Source organism: Periophthalmus magnuspinnatus, chromosome 8, assembly GCF_009829125.3.
Source record: "Periophthalmus magnuspinnatus isolate fPerMag1 chromosome 8, fPerMag1.2.pri, whole genome shotgun sequence".
NCBI lineage: Eukaryota > Metazoa > Chordata > Actinopteri > Gobiiformes > Gobiidae > Periophthalmus > Periophthalmus magnuspinnatus.
The window spans coordinates 25,066,426-25,092,136 of NC_047133.1; the positions used below are offsets into that span (position 1 = coordinate 25,066,426).

The 25,711-nt window shown below is 39.6% G+C and overlaps 1 protein-coding gene across 7 annotated transcripts in view; it reads left to right on the forward strand.

Moving 5' to 3' along the window:
* Window positions 1–25,711, forward strand: part of LOC117374323 (BAH and coiled-coil domain-containing protein 1) — a 66,827-nt gene that overhangs the window by 16,892 nt on the left and 24,224 nt on the right. For 6 of the 7 annotated variants that reach the window (XM_033970402.2, XM_033970403.2, XM_033970404.2 and 3 more), the window contains exon 3: window positions 24,905–25,087. In XM_033970402.2, coding sequence (XP_033826293.1) covers window positions 24,905–25,087 — 183 coding nt within the window. Of the gene's footprint in view, window positions 1–19,238; window positions 19,282–24,904; window positions 25,088–25,711 lie in introns of those variants that run through there. The other variant, XM_033970406.2, reaches the window with a different exon arrangement.

Genomic DNA, 25,711 nt, shown 5'->3' on the forward strand with positions numbered 1-25,711 from the left:
AGGCTCGCCCCTCCCCCACCCCAGTCTATAAAAGACTAACCGTATTCTCAGACATGTCAGGTGAATTAATTAGCCATGAGCATAGAAGGCATACACATAGATAAAGGTCCACGGCTGGCTGGGATGTAGCGTAACAACTGTAATGATGGCTCCATTGTGTTGATGTTGAGGAGGGTGGTTAGCGGCGCAGCTAGCAGGGCTAATACTGGAGGGCTGGATATAGGCTGATTAATAGTGGGGAATGCTTTGAAGTGACACCCTAGTGCACTGACTCACGGGCTAATAGCAAAAGCTTCAGTGTAACCCGCACCACGGCTCTTCTTCTGTCTTCGTTAGGTAACACTTTGCCTCTTCGTCCCTGCAGTATTCAACTCTACACTCAGCATTTTAAGAGATTTAGGACTTTTGTTTGCTCTAAAATGTTTCTCATTTTTCTCTGTTGGGTTCAGTAAAATGAGGGATTGTTTTCTTTATGCTGCCTGACTGGTAAGCCAAGTTTTGCTGCAGCCTTGTAGAAAAAGGTATTGGTAGATAAAAACTAAAATAACTATACAAAATGCAAAATGTCAAGAAAAGTGTCTATGACTTTTCTTGACACACAAGGACAGTAGTTACAAAATGTTTAGGTAATTTAAAAACAAAGGTTATATATAAGTCTTGTTTTTCTTTATTTAGCGTTATCTTAGTCTTAGTTTAGTGTATGTTACATTTTTATTTTGACCCAGTTTGAATAGTGAACTTTTTAAATGTTATGTTGTTGTTGCTTCATTTTTAATGGTAAATTTATGATGACAAAAGAAATATGGACTGATGGACTTTTATTAGACATAGTAAAGTGACAGGAAAGTACCGGTATTTGAGAAGTGACAGGAAAGTTTTTTTGTAAAGTAATGGGAAAGTTCTTAAACTAAGCAAGACAGTGTTTAAAGAGTGCGAAAGAGAGTTTTTAAAGGGTGCAAACGAGTGGGTGAGAGAGTTGCAGATTGGATGATTATTTATGTTTTGATTTGTGTGATTTTAATGTCTTTCTTATTCTGTAAAGCACTTTGAATTACCTTGTGTAAGAATTGTGCTATATAAATAAACTTGCCTTGCCTTGCAAAATGTTTTTTTTCCCTCATTGACCTTATTCTGCCCTGCCCACTTTTGTCTCTAAATGCTACTAAACACCGCTTCATTGTGGTGGCACTTCCAGTTAAGCAGGAATCTCATTAATTTCAATAGACAAGTTTCACCACTGAAATGTGATATAAAGTAGGTTGATTTGTGTAAAATGTACAATTTCATGTGCACTAACAAGTCAACAATGCATTAACTCTCTGGGAGGTTTTAAAGAGGTTCTGTAGTCTGTATAGAATTTATCTGCTGTCAAGATCGGCAGCCCGATTAAAAAATAATACAACCTGAATGACGATGGCAGTGGCCACAGCAACTTCCTCAATAAGGTGAATATAGGCCGTTTCTCAGTTCCCATACTTGTGCAGACTTGTGTGTTTGTGGACTTGTGAAACATCATGTTCCGCGACCCATGTCCTGTTCCAATTCAAAGCCAGCTTCTTGGCAAGTCAGCTGGAAATCCCCAGATGAGAACTTACCACACTTTTACCTGGGGAGCATCAGAGGAGACTTGTCCGTACTCAGACCGGTACATTTCTCACAATGAACGCACCTGCGGCTGATCACGCGACCCTCCGCCTGCTGCTGACGCTCCACACACACAGAGAGCTGCCGTGTGTGAATGGAGCGAGCCTAACTGCCTGGTCAAGCCAATTCAGCAGTTAATGATCTAATGCTTTTAATCATAACAATTCTCCTCAATGCATCTTGTTATATGAAAATATGAGGACTTTTCAGTAAACTAGAAATGTTTTAAACAAACTTAACATTTAAATATGAAAAGTGAATACATTCAAATCTAGTTAACTTTTTTTATTGACATGTGTATTTAGTTCATAATTTGTTTATTTGCATTAACATTAACAGAAGTGCCTGTGCGTGTCATTGGTTTATTTATTTTAAATATTGAATTCTTTGCTGTAAATATTATTAACACTTGCACAATGATAATAAGTCATGTACAACTAAATGTAGCTATTGCTCTTATGTATTCTGTGTTTTTGTGTGTATATGTACTACAGTATTCTCAATACTTTTAAGTTCCACTATATAATTTAGAAACACTGCAGAGGAATAGAGCTGCCTACTTTTTCACCATTGTTTTTTATCACTAACTGATGAATGAAAAAGCCGCACAAGATTAAAGAAGACATAGCCCAAACATTTAGCCTAATATGTGATGAAGAGGGCTGATGGGTTCAAGTAACATTGGATGTTTGGATAACTTGGATGATGGTGGTGTTTTATTTTATTTGTTTAATAGTTTCAAATTTACTCTCAGCTTTTATTATAGCCACATGAGCTTTATTTCCTGTGAGGTCATCAAGTCCACCTATCCCAAACGCTGAGAGAGCCAAGTGTGCACTTGGGAACTCCTCAAGTCCATTCTCTGAGTCTGCACCCACAAGTCACACGAGTACATGTGTACAGAGTCTGCATTCTGGGAATTGGGAAACGGCCATGATTCAGCACTGACATTCTCTCATGCCACAGGAAAATCTGAATAAAACTCTTCTAATTACTGCACTGCCCCTTCTGGCTTGGCACACATACTGCAGTTTCCCTAACTATTATGCTTTTCTGAATGACCCCTAATTTACCTTGTATACTGTGTGAGCATGTGTGTTTGGATAGTTGAGATGATTTTGGTTTCTCTCAGCTATTTGACTCAAGTAAACTATCTGTGGTTGAAGCCAGCACTTGAAGAGAAACATTAGTAGCACTCCTTCTAATTGCAGTGAGGTTGTGGGTCTGATTACATACTGGCTAATGTCCTGACTTGGCATGGATCACAAAACACTGCTGACATAGCTGGATGCCATTTGGTTATACCGCGTAGTAGTAGTAGTCGTGTGTGGTTGAGCATTTGTGCTATTTGCATGTTTCAAAGTTGCTTGCTCTCGTGTGGGTGTGCATACTTGTCGTTATTTGAAGTGGAAGCAACTTTTCTTCCCCTATCAAAACTCAGCTGGTGTTACTGGCAGAACAGTGCTGTATAGTGCTGCACATTTGTGTGCTCATGGGGAACAGTAATCAAAGGAGCAGTTCTGTGGAGAGGCTGAGTGAGTGGCAGGAGACTGAGAGGGCAGCGTGTGGAGGTGGGGAGTGGGGGGCTGGCGCAGGTGCCTAATTCTATACTCCAGAATTTGGGCAATGGAATATCTCAGCCATCTCCAGTTCTGGTGGAGCAAACTCACTTGTGGTTTATGGCATGCAGATGAGGATCTCAATAATCGCAGAATGTTAATCTAACAGCTGTATACAGAAAATATGTGCATAAATAAGACTGCAAGAAGCTTTTGATGGGTTCTTGTTGCAGCCAAAATTCCAATAGTACATTATTTAGTTTTTTTAAAGACTTACTGTGCTTGTGTCTGCTCTATAGCTGCAATCTATGATACCCGTGGATCATTGCACAATTTGCACATTTTAGATCACAATATTCATCTAAAATGACAAGTCCGTTGACTTCTGTGTTAGAAAACTGCAGTGCTCAGTGGGAGCTGATGTTGCCATAAACTTCATCACAACAAAGAGTCAGCACCTCCAATAGATAGCTGCAGATCATGCTAGCGAGTAGTGGATTTTTTTCATTGATACCAAAAAAAACTTTGCGATGCTGCAGAATCCTATGTGTATTACAAATTAAGGAAATTAAATAGGTGAACAAAGTAAGTACAGACCACTGGGTGTATACTGGTGTCAGTGAAAACGGGTATTTTATTGGGAATATGATGTCTTGAAAATAAGCAATTAAGGATTGCTCAAACATGCGAGAATCACTCCAAATACAACTTTGGATGAGTTTATGTTGAGGGGAAACAATGGTTGGTTAATCGTTGATTTTGCATAATAGGTCTGCTTTAAAAAACTGTCATGTTTACATTATGCTCTATTCAAATATAGGGTTATCAAAATTCAGTACACCAATACAAATTCATACTAAAGCTAGCAATGAACAAAGATATCAATTTAAGTATTGGTACTAAAAAAAAATATATATATATATATACATTAATAGGAAAACAATTTACCTTTTCTGAATAGTTATGAATAATGCGTGACTAGTAAGACTTGGTCACAAAGGAACTATTTTGTGTTGAAAATAAATGAATGAATTTGAAAATTTAGTATCAATACAGAGAAGTACAGAGAGTAAACCATGGTCTGTATTTTAGTGCTGTAGTCATATTTATAGCATCAAGCAATTTTAGTTTTAATCCGATAATATTATGATAAAAATTACTTTTCTTATGAAAACCTGTTCAACCCCCAATTTTCCAAAACACTTGAACTATTTTTCCTCTACAATATGTCACCCAGTAAAAGTCCTCTGGTGGTTTACTGTTTACATAAAATAAGGTAAGTTAAGGTATGTGGTATTTTGTCAACTAGCACTTGTTGATGTTGGTATTATTGTTTCACCCAGGGGTCAAATGTCACCCACCATTGTTGCGACCTCAGTGACACATTGCCTTGCGTATACATCACAGGTTAGCCCCTGGTTACAGATAAACTAGAGGGGTCAGCTGGAGGCTAACTGGACACATGATGCCTCAGGAAGGGTTTGGGGAACAGCCAGGGCCACAGAGAGGACTAGAAGTCTTTAGTCGTGTCAAGGATGTGTTGAGTTGTGTACAAGACACGTGTTTGTTGTATTTAAAGAATCTCAAGGTCTAGACTAGAGACATTCATTGCTAATGTGTGACTCAGCTTTGTAGTTACACTGGGCTGTATAATGAGAAACTATTTACTACCTTTGTTAGTCTTGTGAGGAATTAACACCAAAACGAGACACAAACAAAAAGAGAAAAATTGCATTTTTTCCCCTTATGTTGTGGGTTTTACACTGGATGCCCTTCTTCCCTTTGATCAGTGTTTATGACGGGCACACAGATTGACATACCATTGGCTTGTGAACACCTCTGACTTTATTTATAGATTAATTTTACATTTATGATAAATTGCACTGAACTCTAATGTTTAAAATGAATCTCAAATGCACCTCTGTGACATGTTCTAAAAAATTATTACTGGACCGTTCTTGGTGCAGGTGTTGTACTATGCAGCTAAGTCACGTTAATTCCCCTGCAGATATTTTGAAGATAGGTTTTCTGTGTCGTCTTAACACTATATTCATGGTGCAAATGTGTGTACCTCATTTGACGGATCTGCTTTCAGAAAGTTGAGCTGCTTCGACGATCAATACTACACACATAGCACACATAGATTTTACATTCAGCGTCTCGTCTGTCAGTCAACAGAGTTGGCTCCAGCTCTGTTTCCTGCCAGGCAGATGGCTAACATTCACAATGAAAGCAAATCCCCCGTCCTGTTGGACCCCCATCAATCTGCCAGTCTGTGGGACCGTCCCGCTCAGAGCTCCAGTTTCCCAGCACTGAGACACAGCTTACTCACAGTGGTCTTTCTCTTCCACTGTACACATCTCTGAAAGGCTGCAGTGGTGATTACACATTTTTATTATTTAAACCTTTATTCTAAAAATGACTTATTTAAAGTTATATAGTAACTTTCACATGTCCCATCTGAAAATAAATCAACACTTCAGTTGTTACCAGCAAAATCAATATTTGATTGGAAAAAACTATGCTTCATATTTGAAGACACAATCAGACAAATCAGAAATATTTCCGAAGTGTGTCAGAAATATGTAAGAATCCTAGATCATTAGTAATCAAAGCACTCAATATACTAAAGTACAAAATACTAAAGTACTCAAGCTACTAATACTACAACTAAACTAACACTACTACCCACTTTGCAAAATATTTTGTAAGCCATTGATGTAACCCAGATGCACGTCTCCTTCAAGTATGCAACTACTATGTTTCAAGTTAGCGTACTGTATGTTGTTAATATGTTTTGTCATGTGTAGTCTTTCCACTTGTGTGTTCAGTGACTTCACTCTTCCCACTTGTCCATTCACATAAGGTTTAATCTCATGTCCTGCAGCCGTCCAGATTTACTGCTGACAGTTGCCGGTGTTTTTGCTCAATACCTCCAACACAGCTGCACATGTTCTTTCCCCCATTCATTTCCTCTTTGCCTTACCTAGCCCAGCCGCGATACCACTCAGACATGCTCCCCCTGTGTTAGTATAGGATTTATCCACTTGGAGTCCTCCTCACCATTGCCGGTTTCAAGGAGCACCGCTTTGAAACCCCTGCCACTCCTAACTGCTAGTGATTTTACGAGCTGTGCCTCTGTGCCAGCCAGCGGGCCTAGCTACACCGCTGCCAGATTGGTCGGGGAGCGCTGGGGATGCCACTGCAGCACGTACCATCTGGGAGAGTGAGGAGCGGAGTTAGCGAGCGCATATGTTTGTGTAGGTGTGTGTGGATGTAAAGGGAGAAGGGCTGTGAAAGAGGAGTGAAACCTTTGGCTCGTCGAGGGAGGCCCAGCTGCCCCCCCACCCCTCCCTCCCCCCCTTGCAGAGCTGATTTATGGGCTCACGAAGGAAATCTCTCATTTGTCACTTTTCATCGCCTTTTTCCAAATTTCATCTTATTTTGTTTTTCGCTTTTTTTTAGTCCCTTTGATTTTTTTTTTTTTTCCAAGGGTCTAGGGCAGTTTGATTTGTTTTTGTTGGTCCCAATTTTTTTTTTTTAAATAAGGCGGCAATTTATGTATTCAAAGGGTTGCTGGAAAATCACATTAGTCACTGTTTGGCTCAGGATTTTGAAATTGCGATTACTAGAAACAATTACTGCCAAAAGATTACCTGTAGAGGAAGAACAGACCTCTTATCATTCAGTAATCGGTAATATTTTGTAATCCGTGTTCATCAAGTGGCTTTTTTTCCCAGGTTTTGAGAGGAGCAAAAGCACCTCCACATAGAACAGAATTTTATATTTCTGTTGTTTTTTGTTTTTTTTTGTTTTTGTAATCGAATTTTAATTTAAATGATGCTTAAAAATGAACTGGACTGTCCCATTTTATACATTAATTACTTAATTTGTGTGTTTACATGTAGTTGTTTGTTCTATTAGTTCATTCATTCACTGGAACTGGAATTGTTTTTGCAGCTATTAAAAGCCTCATCTAACACAACATACATCTTGTTTGTGGTCAGGATACTTCTTGTCTGTAAATAATTGAACACACTTTGCTGGCCCTGGTTCACAATGATTCCCCCTTCAGAGCTTGTATCTTCAGTGTTGCACCGACGGCCACAGGGACACAGGTTTACTGCTAATACCTGATAGCTTTTACATTACCGCGCTCTGAGGTCATCGTGGGGTCAGCTGCTGTCTGGGTCCTAGCTCGCACACCTTACCCAGCCTATAAATCTAGCTCACCTTCGCCTGGCCCATAAGGACGCAGCGGGGATATTTTAGGGCTGCTGGAACGGGACAACAAAGCAATGTATTATGGGACAGTGGCTGTATTTTTCTCAAAGAAGCCAATTAACCCTCACTCTCTGATTAAGCACGGACCACTGCACTGGGCGATTAGGCCTCCTCAGTTCAATATGCAGACTTGTGTTGCCCTACAGGGGATTGAAACAGAATATACTGGACTTTAGTTGGTAATGGGTCATTCACTTGATTCAATGTATAGCAGATCAAGTTAAACTGTAATATTATTTTTTTGCCAGGCGCTGACGGCCTCACTGTCCACATATTTGTGCTAATATGATGTAAGCTGGCAAAAACAATCAATTCTACTATTAATTACTTCAGTCCACTGTCCAAATGGTCGTTTAGGTTTGACATTGAATGTGTTTGTAATTACATTTCCAATATTTGATGCGTTTGGGAACATAAACATATTTTAGTAGTCATCATGTACCATTAGTTATCATTCACCTCAACCCTATAAACCAGGCATTCTCCAAACTTAAGTCTGTTCTACCTCTTTCCTCCCTGTTTTGCATACAACCGGCAGTACCAGAGGGTGCCAGTAGGGGGCTATAACCTCAGACGTGTAGTCATTAGTACATTAGAGACTGAGAGTAAATAAGCAGCGTGTCAACATGAGCAACCGGGTCCTTTCAGTGGCCTGTGTTGACATAAGTGCGCTCTTATCTGAGGAGCACAAAGCTAGCCCCACGGTATAGCCCTGTGCCAGATCAAACATGGAGGAGGTAGAGAGAACAGAGCAGAGACACGCGCACGGCAGTCTGGAGATGTGAGGGAATGGGCTGGACATCCAAACAATGCTGCTTCAGTACAGAAAACGATATGACGATATGTATAAAATAAGAATGTGATCTGACCTTGTGACAGTCTGCGTTTTTGGAAAAAAACAACTTTTCTCCACCCACTTTTCCTATTTTTCTGTCTCACCACGCTTAGAGTGAGTGACTAACCACAGTTACCAGTTACCAAAATCAGAGTTTTGACTCACACTCAAAAATGTCAGAATGTATGCTAATGACTTTGTCTAGAGATGCCAAAAAATCATATCACTATTTATTTTAGAGCTGATTTCATGATTATGACAGGATGTATCAGCCTTGCAAGTGTAACACATGAGACTGGGTTTTAGTTAATGGTAAAATTGATTTGGCAACAAATCTGCCATAAAGACCACAATTATATTTGACATTTTCCCTTTGTGGTCACTACAGTCAGTTGTGTCCCTCTCATCATGCAGCAGTTTGCACATATTTCTGGCCCAAATGTAATGCCTCAAGAAGCCATTATGTCATTTATGCCTGTTCTTACAGGCTTGTCCGTTTACTCTGGCTTGGGACATCACAAAAAACGTGTGTATTATTTTGAGCCAAAAGTTTAGCAAGATTTTTTTTTGTGCCAATTTTAGATCTGGTCTCATTGGAAGCAGAGAGAGAGAGTGCGATAGAGAGAGGGAGAGTGTGCGTTAGAGAAGGAGAGAATGTGAGGTGGTAGTTTTTCTCAGAACTGTGCAGTGTTTAAGTACTCGTGTCACATAACTACTTCTTATGTCAAAACATTTCAGTAGGTCCTCTTCCCCTTACTGCCTCAAATCACCCTCTTTATATCCCCCTCTCCTCCTCTCCCCTCCTCCTCCTCTTCCTCTCGCTGCTGCAGCCTCTGCCAGCTCCAGTCTCAGCTTGGCACGTGCTTGTGTGTGAACCTGCTGAAAGCTGTTCCTCTCCTGTGGATAAAAGGGTACGACTACACCTCCCTGATGCACCATCCCGGGACCTCCACCGCTACAATTTGCTCTCGCGCTTTCCAGAGATTCCCCCAAATCATTTTCTTGTCGGAGCAGTTGAGGTTTTCTGGCCCGTGCCTTGGTGCTGACATATTTTATAGTGGCCCAGGCTAAGTGCATATTAAAGAAAAATAGAAAAAGCCAACATGCTTGCTCATAGACATGCTGTTCAAAGTGTGTGTAATGGTTACTTTGGGATGTGTGCTCTTTATATGGGGCCCGGGACTGCCTGTGCTCCATGGCTGGTTGAAAAATATGGTTTTAATATCAATTCTATTAGCGTGTCTATTAGCTATGCTACTTTCAACATGTTTTGGTTGTAGTTCATGCATAGGGACATTGGTTTTTACAAGAGCAATTATAATCGAATCAAAAACACAATTTGAATGGCCCAAATGAGCAAATCACAAAGGCCGCAATTTAAGCAAACATTATGTCTTCTGCAAACAAATTACAGCCTACTACAAAAACAGCTGCCAGCCTTGCCTTTATATCAAACTTATTCTAAAATGACTTAGTTTAGTAGTACACATTTCATCCTCAAAGTAAATGTTAACTGGTAAATTCTAAGTGATGTGTAATAAATGTGCACCGTGAACTATATCTTGTTTTTAAACCCAACCTGTGAATTTAATTGCTATCAAAAGACTTTATTGTTACATATTTTCCAATGAACTGTAACAACTGGAAACAAAATGCATTTGGCCTTGTTCAGAGTGTGTGTGAAAGAGCTAGCTGATGTTCATGGATATGGTAAAATATGCAAGCAGCTGCAGCGCATCTGTGTAGGCTGATCATATTCTGGATGGTCTTTCTGCCATTTTAGTTCCGTCTTCGTGCATCAAACTATCGGTGTCACGTGGCCTGGAGGCTCCGCCCGCCTGTCCGGCCGGTAGATGTGATCACTATGTAGGAGATAGACGGCTGAAATGTTAGCTGTGCATCCATGCAACCAGGCAGACAGGACATGAGCTATTGATCAAGACAATATCCTCTCGCCTCTCCCAGTCTCTTTGACCTTGGCTTTTTTTTTTCCTTACCCAGGCCCTGTTAAAGCTCACATCAATCTAAAGACACCATGAGCAGAGAGGAAAAGGGTTTTATGGCTGCCCTGCGCAGTGTTACAGTAGTGTTTGGATAAGATGACCCCTTGTCCTTTGCGCAGATTGCAGGAAATGCTCTTAATTTGACTCATCTCTGCTCAAGTGTGCTGCTGCAGATGTTGAGCAGATCCCGGCACTGAATTCCATGGATGACCAGTGTCAGTGGTGGGTAGACATAACTCACATTTAAGGCCAAGATTGTATACAAAGAATCCAGTGTCATTTGGCTGACCTTGTGCGAACTTGAAAGTACAGACTGTTGGGAAAGGTGGCAATTTACAGAAGAAACAGAAGTGCTGAAGTATCCCAAAAATATAGTATACAACAATTTATAACACTTAGGGATGTCATGTTTCATATTTTAGTGTTATGATTATTGTGAAAAGAAGCATCTGGATTGTAGTAATATGAGTGTTGATGCTATGACCAAAGAACAGGAAAATCTTTAGTTTTCTTGTTTTCATGGACATTATCTTACCGTTCATTTTAGTATGTGACCAGCTTTATGGAATAAAACTGTATGAAAGATAATTATGTTAATATTGCATTAAAAACTGAATTGTATCTGTTTCTGCTCTCAATTATTCATATTTTTCAACTGTAGTGTCTTCAGATATTTGTAAAACGATCACTTTGCCTAATTACATGTAAACCTACTGACAATATCTGTTCTTATTGCAAAATAAAACTGATACTCATTAGAAGATAGGCTATAAAGTAATGGGTTCACAAAAATGATAATAATGATTCGATCATTATAAGTGGCATGAAAAAAATACATGTTCAAACAGACGAAGGTTTTATCGGCCTTGCTTGATGGTCTGTGGGCTCATAAAGTTATGTGAATTGTGTAAAGGAATTTAAGAGACACTGAATTTCTTGACAGATTCAGCGAGCGATGGATATCATATAAAACTGCGGTCTTCATTCTTCATTGTAAGGTTAGTTGTGGTAATGTACAGAAACAAACTTCTTTTTTAGTTTTTGGTTTTAAATAAAAAAAAAAAAAATGGATTTCATAAATGTCCTCCTGTTGGTGAGACTGTTGTACTGTGTGTTCTGGACAAAGTAAAAATTGTCCCAGAGTTTGGCCTTGTAGACCAGGTGCCTCCCCTCTCCTTGTCTGTAAGTTATCAGGACAAAAACGCCTACATTTGTCTTGGCCAACGCTACAAGAATTGCACATTTCTTGTCCTCTCTTCCCCCTTGTGAACTGTGGGGCAAATGATATTCAGGGCTGCAGGAAGACCTTGGACCGGCTGGGTTTGTGTTATCTGTATGACAGGCCACATCAGACAGAGAGAAGCCAGAGCAGGGAGCTGCAGTGTTTCTCCCACACATCAGACCAGGCCTTTATCATGTTACAGAGCAGCGGAGGAGACGGCTGAGGGCACTAGCCATGAACGCTATGTCCTGTGTCCAGCTGCAAGTGAGCCAAAGGAGGGCTAAGCTAAACATGAATATATGCATTTAAAACAGGGCTTGCTAGCATATTCTTGGCTTATGACCCCATGATGGGATATAGAAAACATATGAGCTAGTAAAAAGAGTTATGTTTTTTACATTAGGTAACACTCAATAGAAGGTGCAGTGTAATCTTGCTTGTCCCTAAAGCCTAGATAAAATGTGAGTTGGGTAAGACGTTAATGTGGTATCTGGTAAGTTATATTGTTATGTAATTGGTAGACACATATTGTCATTACGATACGAACATTTCAACCTGATTTTGATACCACAGTGTTACTTAAACACTCAGATAACAATAGTAGTCAATAGTAGTCAGTTGTTAACTATGACAGGTCAAACATTGTGCTGTTTTTTTGTATCGATATTTGCTCAAATTGGTTTCTTGATGCTATGGTTTTAGTTTCAATTTAGTATCTGGGGACCATATTTTTTTCCTTTCACGTCTTTACACCAGCTGAAAATAAATAAATGTTGCTTCCAACTAAGTCTTCACTACAGATGGTCTTTAATACATTAATACTTTGGGAAACCTAAACTCCCTGACGAATCATTTCAATTTTCCCATCTTGACAAATGTGCGTTGAGTGAAGCGAGCACACAGTTAATTGATAAAGAATGACAAGAATAAGAGTGGGAGCAGCAGGGGGCAGCAGAGAGCACAGTGGCGTGATGATGGAGAGGGTGCGTGGACGGAAAGGGAAAACTGAGAGGGGAGATGAGTGATGGGGCCCAGAGGAGCAGAGAGAGCCGAGCGGATGAAAGGCAAGAGCAAAGGCAGCAACCAAAACCTGCCCATGTGAATGGGGCTGCTACAGATTTATGTGCTGTTGTGCTCATCATTAAACATAACCCAGAGAGGGGACTGAGTGAGGGCTGCCGTGTGCCCTACTGTATGAGTAACAGAGTGGTTTCATTGAAGTAGGTGCTAGAAAAATTACTAAGAAGGATCTAGGCTACTAGTTTGTGATATATTTTGTGTTTTGGTCTGAATTCAAATACTTCAAAGGCAAATTTATTTCCATTGAGTCACTAATTCTATTGACCCCACCCCAGAATGTGTAATTTTACCATGGTGTGAGCTGTGAACATATGGCAAAAATGTGACAATTTTCTTTAAGTGACAATTTAAAAAAAATCATATTTGTGTACACTTATTTTGCTTATTTTCCAAGCTAACTAAAGCCGTCTGTTTCTAAAAGATCACACTTTGTTTTGATTGATTGTAATAGCCTGCCAGTTACCTACCATCCTGGAGACCAATAGGAGCAGAGAGTGTAAATAGCATGTCATACTGTCTGTAATCCCTCAGTCGTCCAGGTATGACCCATAGTCAAAGAAAAAATCAAATCTTTCAACTGGACTACAACTTTTTATCCAGTTGACATGATGTGAATGCTTCTTTTACTGAGCATTTGATTGTGTTTGAAAATACTGATCATGATTCAATATTATGTTTTCATACAACCCAACCTCATTTGTTATCTTTGCCCTGTAATTTGCTGTTATTGATTACATAACACATTTTTCAATGAACAACTTATCCCAATGTCCAGTCTTTTCTTCCCCTCATGCACAAGAACCACCCACATCTCCCCCAAAACACGTCTCTCTGACACTGTTGGTTGTGAAACAGAGGGCTAGACCACCCAGCACTGGCGAGGCAGAGAGAGGCAGAGAATCCTTTTAATGTGGCAAAAGCATATGTGCAGTCTACGAGCGCAATCTCAGCTAAAACGCACTCACAAAACAGACTTTTACTGCCTCCTGCGCGGCACCATTAGCCCTCGTCACTGGAGCGGCGGGATTCTAAAAAAGAACCAAAAAGAAAAGGATTGCAAGAGGAACAAGCAGCCACCCCCTGTGCCAGGACGTGCCAGGCTAAAATACTGGAGCCGTATGGTCACCCTGAGGGAGAGGAAACCTGCCCAGTGTAACCACATCTCAATTAACCAATTAAGTTCAAAAGTTAACAGGGGACTAATTAGAGAGCACACTGCAGAAGACTTTTGTGTATGAGCTGTTTCCCTCACTACCAGGCAATTGTGTGTCCGTGAACTGGCAAGCTTCGGCTGAATTGGCAAAAAAACATGGCACGCAATAAGCCGTTAGTCACCCATCTCTCCCCTCAGTCATAAACATAAAACCAATGGACTTAGACAGACCAGTCCCCAGCTGGAAAACAAACCAGAGCCACGGCAGCCAGGGTGAAGGTTTCAAGGAAAAAAACAGGGTCTAGACCCCAGGGACACAGAGAGACGGGTGCAACCAGGTAAGGCATCTGGTTTAAATAAACAACATTACTACTACACATTGCAAGTCTATTGGTGAAATGAAATTACATTGCTTGAAAAACAGGGATGGGAGAAGACCCAAATCCTAAAAGGAAAAAAAAAATAAAAAATGAAGAAACAAGTGTCCACAAAACACAAGATATGACAAGATTTATACACATTTTGTTAATATTTTGTTATTACTTTTTAAAGATTTTTTTTTTCAGTCAGTAAAAAAAAAACATTAGTTTGCACACCAAATTATATTATTAAGTTATTGCACTCTTCAGACGTCTAATGTAATATATTGGATCCCATTTGGCAGCATAGCAATTAACAATTTATATCAGAATATATCTTTAAAATGGTAAAAAAGTACTCAAAATGGAGCTTATTAACAGAAAATTGAAAGCATGAATAGGTCCACCAGGTCCACACAACACCCTGCATCAAGGCATGTGAAACCGTAACTGTACCAGCCTTTATACCACATTCTCCATTGAAGTAGAAATCATCAAATCTACCACTTTGACTGATCCTAGAGAATGGGACAGTTTTTAATGCTCTCTCTTATGTGACTATTTCCTGTTCACAGGCTGCCTGTATTCGGTCATACAGATGGACTTTAATGACGCCAAATGGAAGGTTTAGTGCCTGGCTGTTAGCGCGCTGCGTCTCTTTGTAACACCAATATATTAAACGAGTGCTGTTAAAGACTGCAGGCTCCTCTCAGTGACAGTTTGCCTCAGGCTCACACTGTTTGTAACTTACAGCTAAAAGTACAAAATTCATCCCTGCGTTGAAGAGGAGGGGGAGGAAGCAGAGGGGGCTTTGCTATATTGGCTGCTATAACACCAATAAAAAGATATGTGGGTTGGATGACACAATTGTAGTAGGACTGCTTCGAGCCCGGGAGGGAAATGCAACGTGTTTAGCATTGGGTTGTCTGGGAAAGAGAAAGAGAGGCAGTGAGTTATATAGAGATGGAGAGAGAGGAATCTTTGTTCTCTGCTTTCTTTTGATTATGAAGGCTGGGACAGTTTAAGTTTCTGCATGCTTGATTAGTCACAAAGATATAACGACAGTGTGCGAAGTGTAACGACCATTATCTTATGAATCTTATCATATTTTATTCCCAAGGGTATGTAGTAGCATAACATTTAAATGGTCTCTTTTTTGCTATTGTTATCTTTCGCCCATGTAATAATGTTATATCCTGAGCTAAAACATATAGATTAAAACATTAGTCTGATTCATGTAGCTTCTGTTTTGATGTTTTGTATAGACAGATTTCAGGCTAACCACAAAGATTTGGTGTATTTTCCAGACACATATGTCGAAAACCCATAATAGGGCCATCAGTGCTCATAAATATAGCACAAGTCCTTGTAGTACCAGACCCAACCCTGGACTATGGAAGGGCATCTAACATAATATCACATAGTAAAAATTAAAAAAAATCATGTGCTGTGATTTTTAGCGAACAAATGTAAGTTTATTTGACAAATGTCTAAATGTTCACATGTTGAGTTTGACTTCCTGCCTTTCCCTCACCGTTGCAGTCTTTTCGCACACTAACACAAAACGCCCACAGCTGCGTCAGGCCATCTCCCCTACAATCCAATCTGTTTTCTTTCCCATGATGCTCCCCATTGGCACAGGGAGGAGAAAATCAGATTTACTCCCCCACAGGGCCCATGCAATTGCACTGATATGGAAAATTATTTCAGTGCTGCTTGAGCCCATAAACATTATTTTGGTCTCCCCTGTTAATGACACATTGCTTTCCCAGCATTGTGGATTGCACAGAGGAAGACGTGAGTGAGACTGGCTGAAATATCTGGGAGGAACGGGGGTGGTATCCTCCAGGGGACATACTCACCCCTCAAATTTATTTCAGTAAAACCCAATTGTAAAAAATGGGACTTTCTGAAACCAGAGAAGTACTTAGGCAATACCAATCTTGGGGTGTCATAAACTCAAAATCTTTTCAAATAACATTGTGTTTTATTTATTTAATTCTGTTTATTTTTATTTATTTTATTCTGCTTGTGTGACTCTGGGAATTTATAATGATTTTAGCTTTTTTTTTTAGTTTTTTTTTTTGTTTTTCCCTGTAATTTTTTTCCAGTATTTCAACTTAACTGTATTCGTCTTGCACACCCGAGTAGATGAGATGGATGATCACCACTATGGTAATCACTATTTCACAGCTGTAGTATTAAAGAGCGACGCAATGGCCCTGAAATGCACTTGTATCAATGGGTCAGTTAACAAGCAGCAAACTTTGGACAGTTAACAAATGGCTCTCCTTGAAAAGACTATGACCAAGTTGTATACAGGGAACAGTTGCTGCACGCCCCGAATATAAGCTCTCAACAAAATGTCATCCCATTTATTGGCCATTCCTTAAGATGCACTAAAGTTTTATGTGGACCTCAGGATACCACACTGGAATTGCTTTGCAGTGCAGGGAGTGAATTTAATAAAGTAAAATGCTGATGAAAATAATAAGACAGTGCTTGTGGAGAAAACATTGGGTAATGAGAGACAACAACAGCACTGACAGGGGAGTAATGTGTATTTCCTGTTACATCATAAATAGTTAGCTTCAGCGAACAGATGAAATAGCCAGAATGGGTGTTGTAACATTGTCTTGTTTTATTGAATGTGAAGTTTGGATGTGTGTGTTGAAGGTAATAGGCTGAGAATATGACAACGCCCTAGTCCTGCTGCTAATTCTGTATCATCCTACAATTGTGGCCCAATCTGAAATATGTTCTGCTAAAAGTGACTCAGCCTCGTTCCAGTAATATTATTTTCACAATACCAAATACGGATATGACATTGAGCAATACAAGACATAGCCAATCATTTACTATCACATTCAGTAAATTAGCAAGTGTGCGTAGGTTTGTATGTACTTTTCAGGAGTAAAATAAACTCGCATCACATCTCTAGATTGCCTCTGTTTGTCATGTTACTGTTGTCTTGGATCCCGAATACACACTTCACAAGTACAATATACAGGGATAATGGTGACCAGATATGAGTCTGGTCACCGGTCTTTCTGCCTGAATTCAGATGGGTGTGACTGGATTAGCCAATCAGGGACACTCTGAGCCCTTAGAGAAAAAACAGAAAGGAACAAATATCACAGAGGACTGGAAAACATCACAGATTTTTGCAGAACTAAACTGCGTTAAACTGAGGTGAGAAAATTTGGATTTTGTTCAAAATGATAGACAACCCATGAGCTGCTTTTTCACATGCGTCACTGTAATAAACAAATCTGATTGCACCATCATGTTGGATACTGGCTTGAGGCGCGGTGGAGGGAGTGGTGATCAGAATGACCAGAATGATAACCCACTGTACAAAAAAATACAGAGATATCATTCTGGACTTGCCAAGCAAATACTACTGCAAATGCCATACATACAATAGTTCTTTTAGTAGGGTGCAAAGAGGGTCTGGGTGTGATCCCTGACTTGCCACCATTTTTATCTATGAATAGACTTTGCATTTCCTCCTTGTGTTACAATGAGTTCTTTCTGGGTGCTCCAGCTTCATCGCCCATAAACTCCATTATAAGTGTCGACTGTGAAGCGAGTATCCCACTTCTCTATTCCCCAGTTGCTATACCTACCCTCAACATTGTACAACTGCCTCAAGTCTCACTCTCACCCCTGGCCTTTGTACTGAGCAATCTTTGTTATTTACACTTCACCTCTTTAGTTTAACCTTAGCTTATCCTTTGGGAAACCCCTTCACCTTCTGCCAGCTTATACTGTGACCACATATCTTATTGTCTCAAACAGGACAATAGCTTTTCCACTTAGGCTGCGTCCAGATCTGTTTGTCCAATGCCCTTAACACAGGATATGTTTCAGTCATGCTAAATCATTTTTGCTATTTTGGGTTGAAAGATTTACCAGGAATATTGCCCAAACTGTTCCTTAACAATGGATAGTAATAATGATTTGACATGCGTGGGCTAGTTATCTATAGGCAATCTGCCATAATTAGTTTAGAATTAGCTACTCTTATCCCACTCATCTTAACTTGTGCCTTTTTAACAACAGGGTGTCAAAGGTGGGGTTTCTTTTGGAATTCACATTGGGAATTTCCAAAGTTGGCAATGTGTTTTGGCCAAGGTATTGTAAACGGGTTGCAACACTTGATAAACCTAATCTTACGCTAAGCACACCTCAAAATATGATGTGTAGCTGTACTTTTGATGGGACTTGGCAATTAAAAGTCTTGATTTACTGCATACTAGGAACACATTTATTCCTGTTATATTAAGCCTGGTATCCCGCTTTTGGGTTTATCTTTAGCAATAGCCCATATTTCCATGTTAATCCTTGCTTAAGCTGTGGTTTGAGAGAGTCAGACACATTTTACTCCATTAAAAATAATATCAAAATGCTTAATATTTTTGTGTGTGAAAAGTTATGCAACCTACATGCACCGACTCACTCCTACACCCTTGGCAAAGCTCCCCGTGCCCAAATCTACATACAAAGCCATTCTTTTAAACTGAATCCCTCCTCTGTATGTTAAAGGCCATCTCCCTGACTCCTCCATCCTTCTTTCCCTGCTCCTACGCTTGCCCCCACGCTAACCAGACACACCAAAACACCACAAGAATACACCGCGGAAGGAGCGTTGGAGGCGTGCTCACACCCCCATCCTCACTCCAACACTGGGCCCAAGTCCAGCCCCTCCTGCATGCCACATACTCTGCTTTTACTTCTGTTGAGACCTACTGATTCCATACCACCTAACCACCCACCAACCCAAAGTGATTGAAAAAAAGTTAGCAAAGCAAGCAAACACAATAAAAGTGCTATTTTAAAAAGTGAGGAATCTGGCTACTGGTGGCGCTAATGTTTTCAAGATGACTTTAGCTCCTTAAAGGAAATCCCCCCAGTTTAGTAGCCATTTGAAATTCCTTTTGTGTTTTATTGTAAAGGAAGTAGGCGCTGGGTTAGTCAGTGTGTGCAGTCTGTCTGAGACCGGAGTTGTGCACAGATGCTCCAGTCACTGCTGTTTCTTCGTAGACAAAGTTATTCGATGTTTGTAGGATGGTTTTGTTTGTGACGTCTGGACTGTTAAAGAGATTTGGATTTTACTTTACACCATCATGTTTATTATAGGTGAGTGGATCTTTTCATTACACTACTTTTAATACAAGACCACATTCTTATTTGTTTTGCTTTTATATTTTTGAGACATCTAGTTTTATGTAATGAGCACATTTATAGTACATATTTTCAATGGTTTTTCTGTTTTACTTATATGTCACACAAATCTGGTCAGAAATGTAGCAAAGTATTTATATATATATAGCCATAAATAAAAAATACAAAATACAGTTCTACCTGAATTAAAGTAATAAGAATTTGATCAACAAATTTGAAATAGAACTGGAAAACAGGAAGAGATGAACATTATTGACAAAAGTGATTGTGGGTGTGTCTTGTGGAGCTGGGTTCTGGCTGCCACATGTATCTGACCGCTGTGGTGATGGGCGGCCTTATAAACTCCAGCGTGCTTGTGTTTTCTGTCATTTCGTCTCCTCTGCTCATCTCTGCTGCGGCTGATTACTGATCTGTGGAGAGCAGGTTGATTCAGTCACACCTGCAGTTTTTCCTTTGTTCCTCCTTCCTCCTGTCACAGTCCCTCAGTTTGTGTGTGCCCTTGTCTGGATGACCCTCCCTTCAGGCAGATAAGACACCGTGCGGTCCTCTGTGAAATGCATTGAAATAATGGTATTCTGGCTATGTGTTGGTTAGAATGGTTAAGCTTGAGAAGAACTATTACATATCATATATATTCAAATCGGCAATAAAAAAACAACACAACAACACCAGACCTCCTGTTATGCTGCACTGAGACTTTTGTTTGAGCCATTTATTATTATTGTATATCAACTACTCAATGTGTTTAAATCACCCCTTTTGAATAAATAAAGTTATAGTGAATTGAATTAAATGAAATAAGGTTACTGTCCCTACCAAGCCACACTGGCCTTGAACCCTAGACCGTCCTGTTATGTTCACTTTTTGTCTCCTCATATATTTTTAAATACAGTCTTACAGTGTTTCAGCTAGAAGTTTACATCATCAGTGAGTTAATTGCTAGACGTATCCATTTCCCATTTTTACAGTATTCTTCCACATATATTGATCGACATTTTGCACATGGTGGTACTATGGTAGTACTTTGTGTTTACTCTCTGTGCATCCAATTAATGAGTCATTAAAACAGTTAAGACTTGCTGAGCTCTGGGTTTCAGTAATGGATGCTGATGGCAGCTTATTACAGACCAAATATTCTGATATTCTTGTTGGTAAAGACACTCAGGTTTGAGAGGGTGCCATCAGTGAACATTACACTTACCAGTGCATCTGCCCACTGCTGTCGTAATGGCCAGCATTCAGCTCCTTTTGCCTGGAGCACTGTTTCTCATTGGTTCCCATGACAACCAGGTCTCCTCTCTCTCTCTGCTCCTCCTCCAGCCTTCTGCTCACTGTGGACCATCCATATAGCTGGTCTATCTCCACTGGTTTCTGTATGTGTTTTTGTATATGCACATTTATCGAAGCAAACTAGACTTTTCACCTCAAACTCCTACACATCTGCAAAACAATGTAATTTCAACTGAGGCTCAGAGAAATAAGTTAAAATTGTGTACTTTTTAACCTATTTTTTACAGATTCATATAATGTGTTGCATGTTAAGATGTTAATGGATAATAATCTTAGCACTGTTTGTTTTAATTCTCAAATAGGACTAATCTTCCTCACTGTCAGGGATTGGTACTGATTAAATTGCATATGACCGATTTCCTTAAAAGGTCCTATAAGTGAACTACTGGCACCACTTAAGAAACAAAGGAGTACAATAAAGCGCAGGTTTATAACAAACCAAGGGGACACAACTTTTGCACTGGGCCGATTTAGCATTAGTAGGCACCATGCATCACTGTCACCTTTTTAATGGCAGCTAAACAAACATGTACCGTAAAGCAGCAGACCTTTACTCCACTTATATATCCCCGGTTTTATTTGGAGCTATAAGGCAGAACCAGTGCTACTTAAGCTGTCCCGCCAACACCACTAGTCTATTAGCTTTCTTCCTACAGGGCTACATGTTGTACTCATTTGTATGTTGCATGTAATAATCATAGTTCTTATATGCAGATTTCAGTGGCGATATTCCTGTTGGTTGGATTTGAATATTTGTATAGCAAGAAAATGTGTGAAGTGTCCCTATAGCTATCACATATCTTCTTGCAACACTTTCTTCTGGCCGCTCCACAGGGTTTACCACCTAAAAATATCTATATACCGTCCATCTTTACATGTTAATTACCCTTCTTGGTGCAATTTTCTTGTTTTATTCAAGATGAAACCCTAGCCTTGTAGCTTGAAATTTGGTTCCTGATCTGGGAGTTGCACTTTCATCCCATGTGTCATGTTAGGGTTACTCAGTGATATCAAGTTCAAACTGTAGTTTTTATACTTTTATGTTTTGTCCAACTGCCCTTTAGAATTTGGACAAGTACTTCATTATCTTTATGAAAAAGTTACCGTTAGAAACAAAACCTTAAAAAAATATTATTTGTACAGGAAAATACACCCACCTGGTTCTTTTGTGTAACAGGCTGATTAGAATCCAAACTATATAGAGCTTTGAAACATTACAAAACTAAAATCTGTTTAGGGTTTATAATATCAGTGGGATTTTAATGTTCTTTAATGCAAAACACATCTATACAAGTTCCTATAGGAAAGACACCCACCTTGTTCTTTAGGGTGACAGGGTGACAGCATGTGATAGAGTGGTCAATGGGACACTTTTAATGTGTAGCTTTGACCCCGAGGCCATATCCGTACTGGTAATTTTGTTCCAGGCGCTTTTTTTATGAGTTCAGGCAAGCCCCTCTTAGGATATGGTTTCAAATCTTTCTCCCCTTTCACTATCCACTGCTTAAAACCTGACGTTAACATGTGGACTGTTATGTGTTACCTTGTCCTTCTTATGGACTCCATTCATTGTCATAGCTGCCTGTTATAGATAAAATAACTAGGATTAGCAAATAAATTAATTCATTCAAGATTTAGATCTAAACTAAAATGTAAAACTGTAATTTTACTCAGAAGTTAAAGCAAATACACCTAACTTTACCCTAACTGAGTTGAATAGGACATAGTGACAAAAATGAAAATGGGCTACATATATATCCCAGTAAACTGAGCCAAAGAAGCAGCTCTTTTTTCAGTTTTATTTACCATTTTAATGCTTACATTTTGTCACCTCTAACATACTTTTCTAACAGGAATATAAGTGTTGCACAGCTTAGCTCCACACACTCTAGCCTTATTATGCGTGGCCAATAGAGGTTTATGTGTAAACTGACAGACGCTTGGCTGACTTCATGGTCCTGGGTTTTAGGAGGGATTGTTGGGGGCTTGTTTGCACCTGTCTAGGGGCTCTGCTACATGGAAGGTGCTACCTGTGTGCATGTGTGAGTATTAGATGCATGTGTGTACTTAATATTGCATGCCCCTGTGCTCTGGTCCAACTTGTCAGAGCAGCTGATGGTTCTATCCCAGAGGGGGTGCATTCTTCCTGGCTGACTGATTAAGACTTCCACAGACTTGTTCCCACTCTCCCTTGTTTCTCAGCATTCGAACCACGCACTTTTACATTTGTGTGCAGTGCCTTTCATACATAAACATGATGCTGGAACTCTGTAGTAGGGAAATTGAATGTATTCATGCCAGACACTAGGACTGAACAATTCTGTGAAAATATCTAATTGTGCCTTTTCTGAACAGCACCAATGTGATTGCAATTAGATTTGTGATTTATGATTGAAAATTAGGATTCTGTTCAAGGTGCTCATTTTAAATGGGTCCAGGAGTGTCATCAGAGCAGACAAATATGAACTCATCAACCAATACAGAATCATTATGCATTTCAGAATTGGTCTGTAGAGGTCAAAACTCTACAGACCAACTCTACCAAGCACCCTGTGTTCACTGTTCACTGACTGGACAAAAGTATAATAAAATCGGGAAGGTGAACCCAAAATGACACTATTGTTTTCAATGGCCTGTGCGCAAAAATAATCTATTTATTTAATATTTTTTCTCTTCCACATTACTTCCTCAATATGCGCTAGGGCCTGCCATCAATGGGACGTCAAAAACATGCACAGAGTGACCAGCTCTGACCAATCAGTGATAGCTGCTAACATTTTGCCACTTTGAGGATTTAAAGATTTTAAATTTTAATGTTGTGCCCTACATCCCTACAATCCCTACAAAATCTGACCTTTGTGAAAGATGTGGATGCCCTGTCAGCCAAACATGGGCAGTTTAAATTACCCCCAAAAATGTATTGCGTTCTATGGGAGAATTCTTTCTGGGCCCAACTCCTGGGAGCTGCAGCAGCTATAGAGCGGCCACTAGTCGATCTCGTCCTGGGACAGAGGGAGAATTATTCAGCTCCTTATAGACCCATGAACTGGAGCACTTGGTTTCCATGCTTTCTGAGGACATTACATTGACTTCATTCATTAATTTCCTGGTAACTGATCCTAACCTTAACCTAAACCATAACCTTTAACCTATATCTGAACTTTAATCTATGTTGTTGACCTAATAATAAAGAATTGAAATCATGCAGACCTGAAATTTGTCATAAGGGAGGTGACGTGAATGTGTACAGATTTTATTTGCCAAAATGTGATGTAAACCAGACTTTTTTTTTTCTCTTTTTTGAAAAAAATCTACAAATTAAGTCCTGCTATTTTTAAGTGATGGAAAGTCCAAATTCAAGAGACAATGCAATTTAATAATTACATAAAAAATTGACATGCAATGAAACGAATCAGAGCGGTTAAAGAAATTGAGGCCATGGAGAATAAGAGATGGCCTGAGTGAGATAATGGAGAGAGAGAAAATACGGCCTGGGATTCACTGGGGATTGTGGGTAAAAAGTGTGTGAGAGCGACAGAGAGAGAGCCTGAGAAAGTGTGTACTCAGCTGTGAGATGAGACCTCTGCCTGCTGCCCGTGGGGAGGGGTGTGTGTGTCTGTGAGAGAGATATTTATCCATTTACACCTAAAATAGAAGAGCTGTGTTTTTGATCTACACTTTATAACTGTGCAGTAAGGCCTTTCTGTGCTGTCCTATTCTCTCATATTAGTAAGATTAAACGAAATATTCATCTTGATTATTAGCTATGTTTCAATATTTTGCTGGCAATGTGGTGGTTTGGGGCCTTGTATGTGTGTGGTTGTTGCGACTTGGGTTTGCTTCCTGACCTTGACTACTTGCTGAATGTCTCTACCCCCTCTCCCCATTTTACATTATAGCTGTCATATCATATAAAGCCTTTGGGCAGAAGAATATAACTATACATATTTCCGTGTTTGTTTTTTGAGACCAAATGATTTTTTTCTTGTGTTATGTTACCAAGCCAGTACAGACCTTGTTAATCACATTTTAATGCAATTATTAATATGGTTGTAATTATCGGCTTGTTGCTTTTAATTGGCAGATCCACCAAACAATTCTGAAAGCACACTGAGAATGTTTGTGTTTATGATAAAAGAACAATTTGGTTGTCTGTCATCATGTCTTAAAAAAAATTGGAATGAAAGTCAAAATCGATTAATATGGGGAAAAAAAAGTGAACATTCCTTTTGCCATATCACCCATATCATCCTCGTAACCATATATTTTGTCTTTGTTGTGATTGCAGGCAGTGGACTGATGGGCAACTCCTCAGCTTCCTTCATGGGGACCTTTCTGGCCAGTAGTTTGGGCTCTCCGCCGTCCCACCCGCCTCACCCGTCCCACCCGCCCTCCTCGCCCTCTTCACCCTCCTTCAGGGGCGGACCCCACTCCAGCGCATCGCAAATTTGGTTTCCCCATTCACACGAAGGTATCTCAAATCACACACAAATATGAGCCCAAAAATATCATGCCCCTTTTATGACCTCTTTGTCGTGGAATAGTTACTTTACCATGCAGCAGATTCTTGTATGGAGAAGGTCAGGAGTTGAAACGAGGAATCTAGAGGTATTTCATGCATGCCAAGGGAATCTCAGTCAGGGATTTCTGGAGTCACTCTTATAGCACAGGGCCAGTAAAATGTTACAGTTACAGACCATGACAGTTTAAAGCTGCATGAACTGATTTTCAAACTGCAGAAAAGAGGAAATATGTATTTAAAAACCCTTTTGTAAAAGGCCATAGAACATAGAGCAGGAAGGACACGCCAGTTTAAATTAATTGAATGCGTTATGAAAATGTGCTTCCTTTTTTGTTCATGTTTGTGTGCTATGGTGCTGCAGACATAACCATCTCCAATTATAATGATAGAAATCCATATTGAATGGGCCAGTAAATCAAAGTAATTATTAATTTGACTATATTTTATTGCTAAAGCCATTTAAAGGACCTAACATGTAGATTACTTTATATTTTGTTCATATTAATTTGCAATATTGATTTAAAATGACAGAAAAGGGCTCATTGATTTCTGGTTCAAAATCGCAGAACTGAT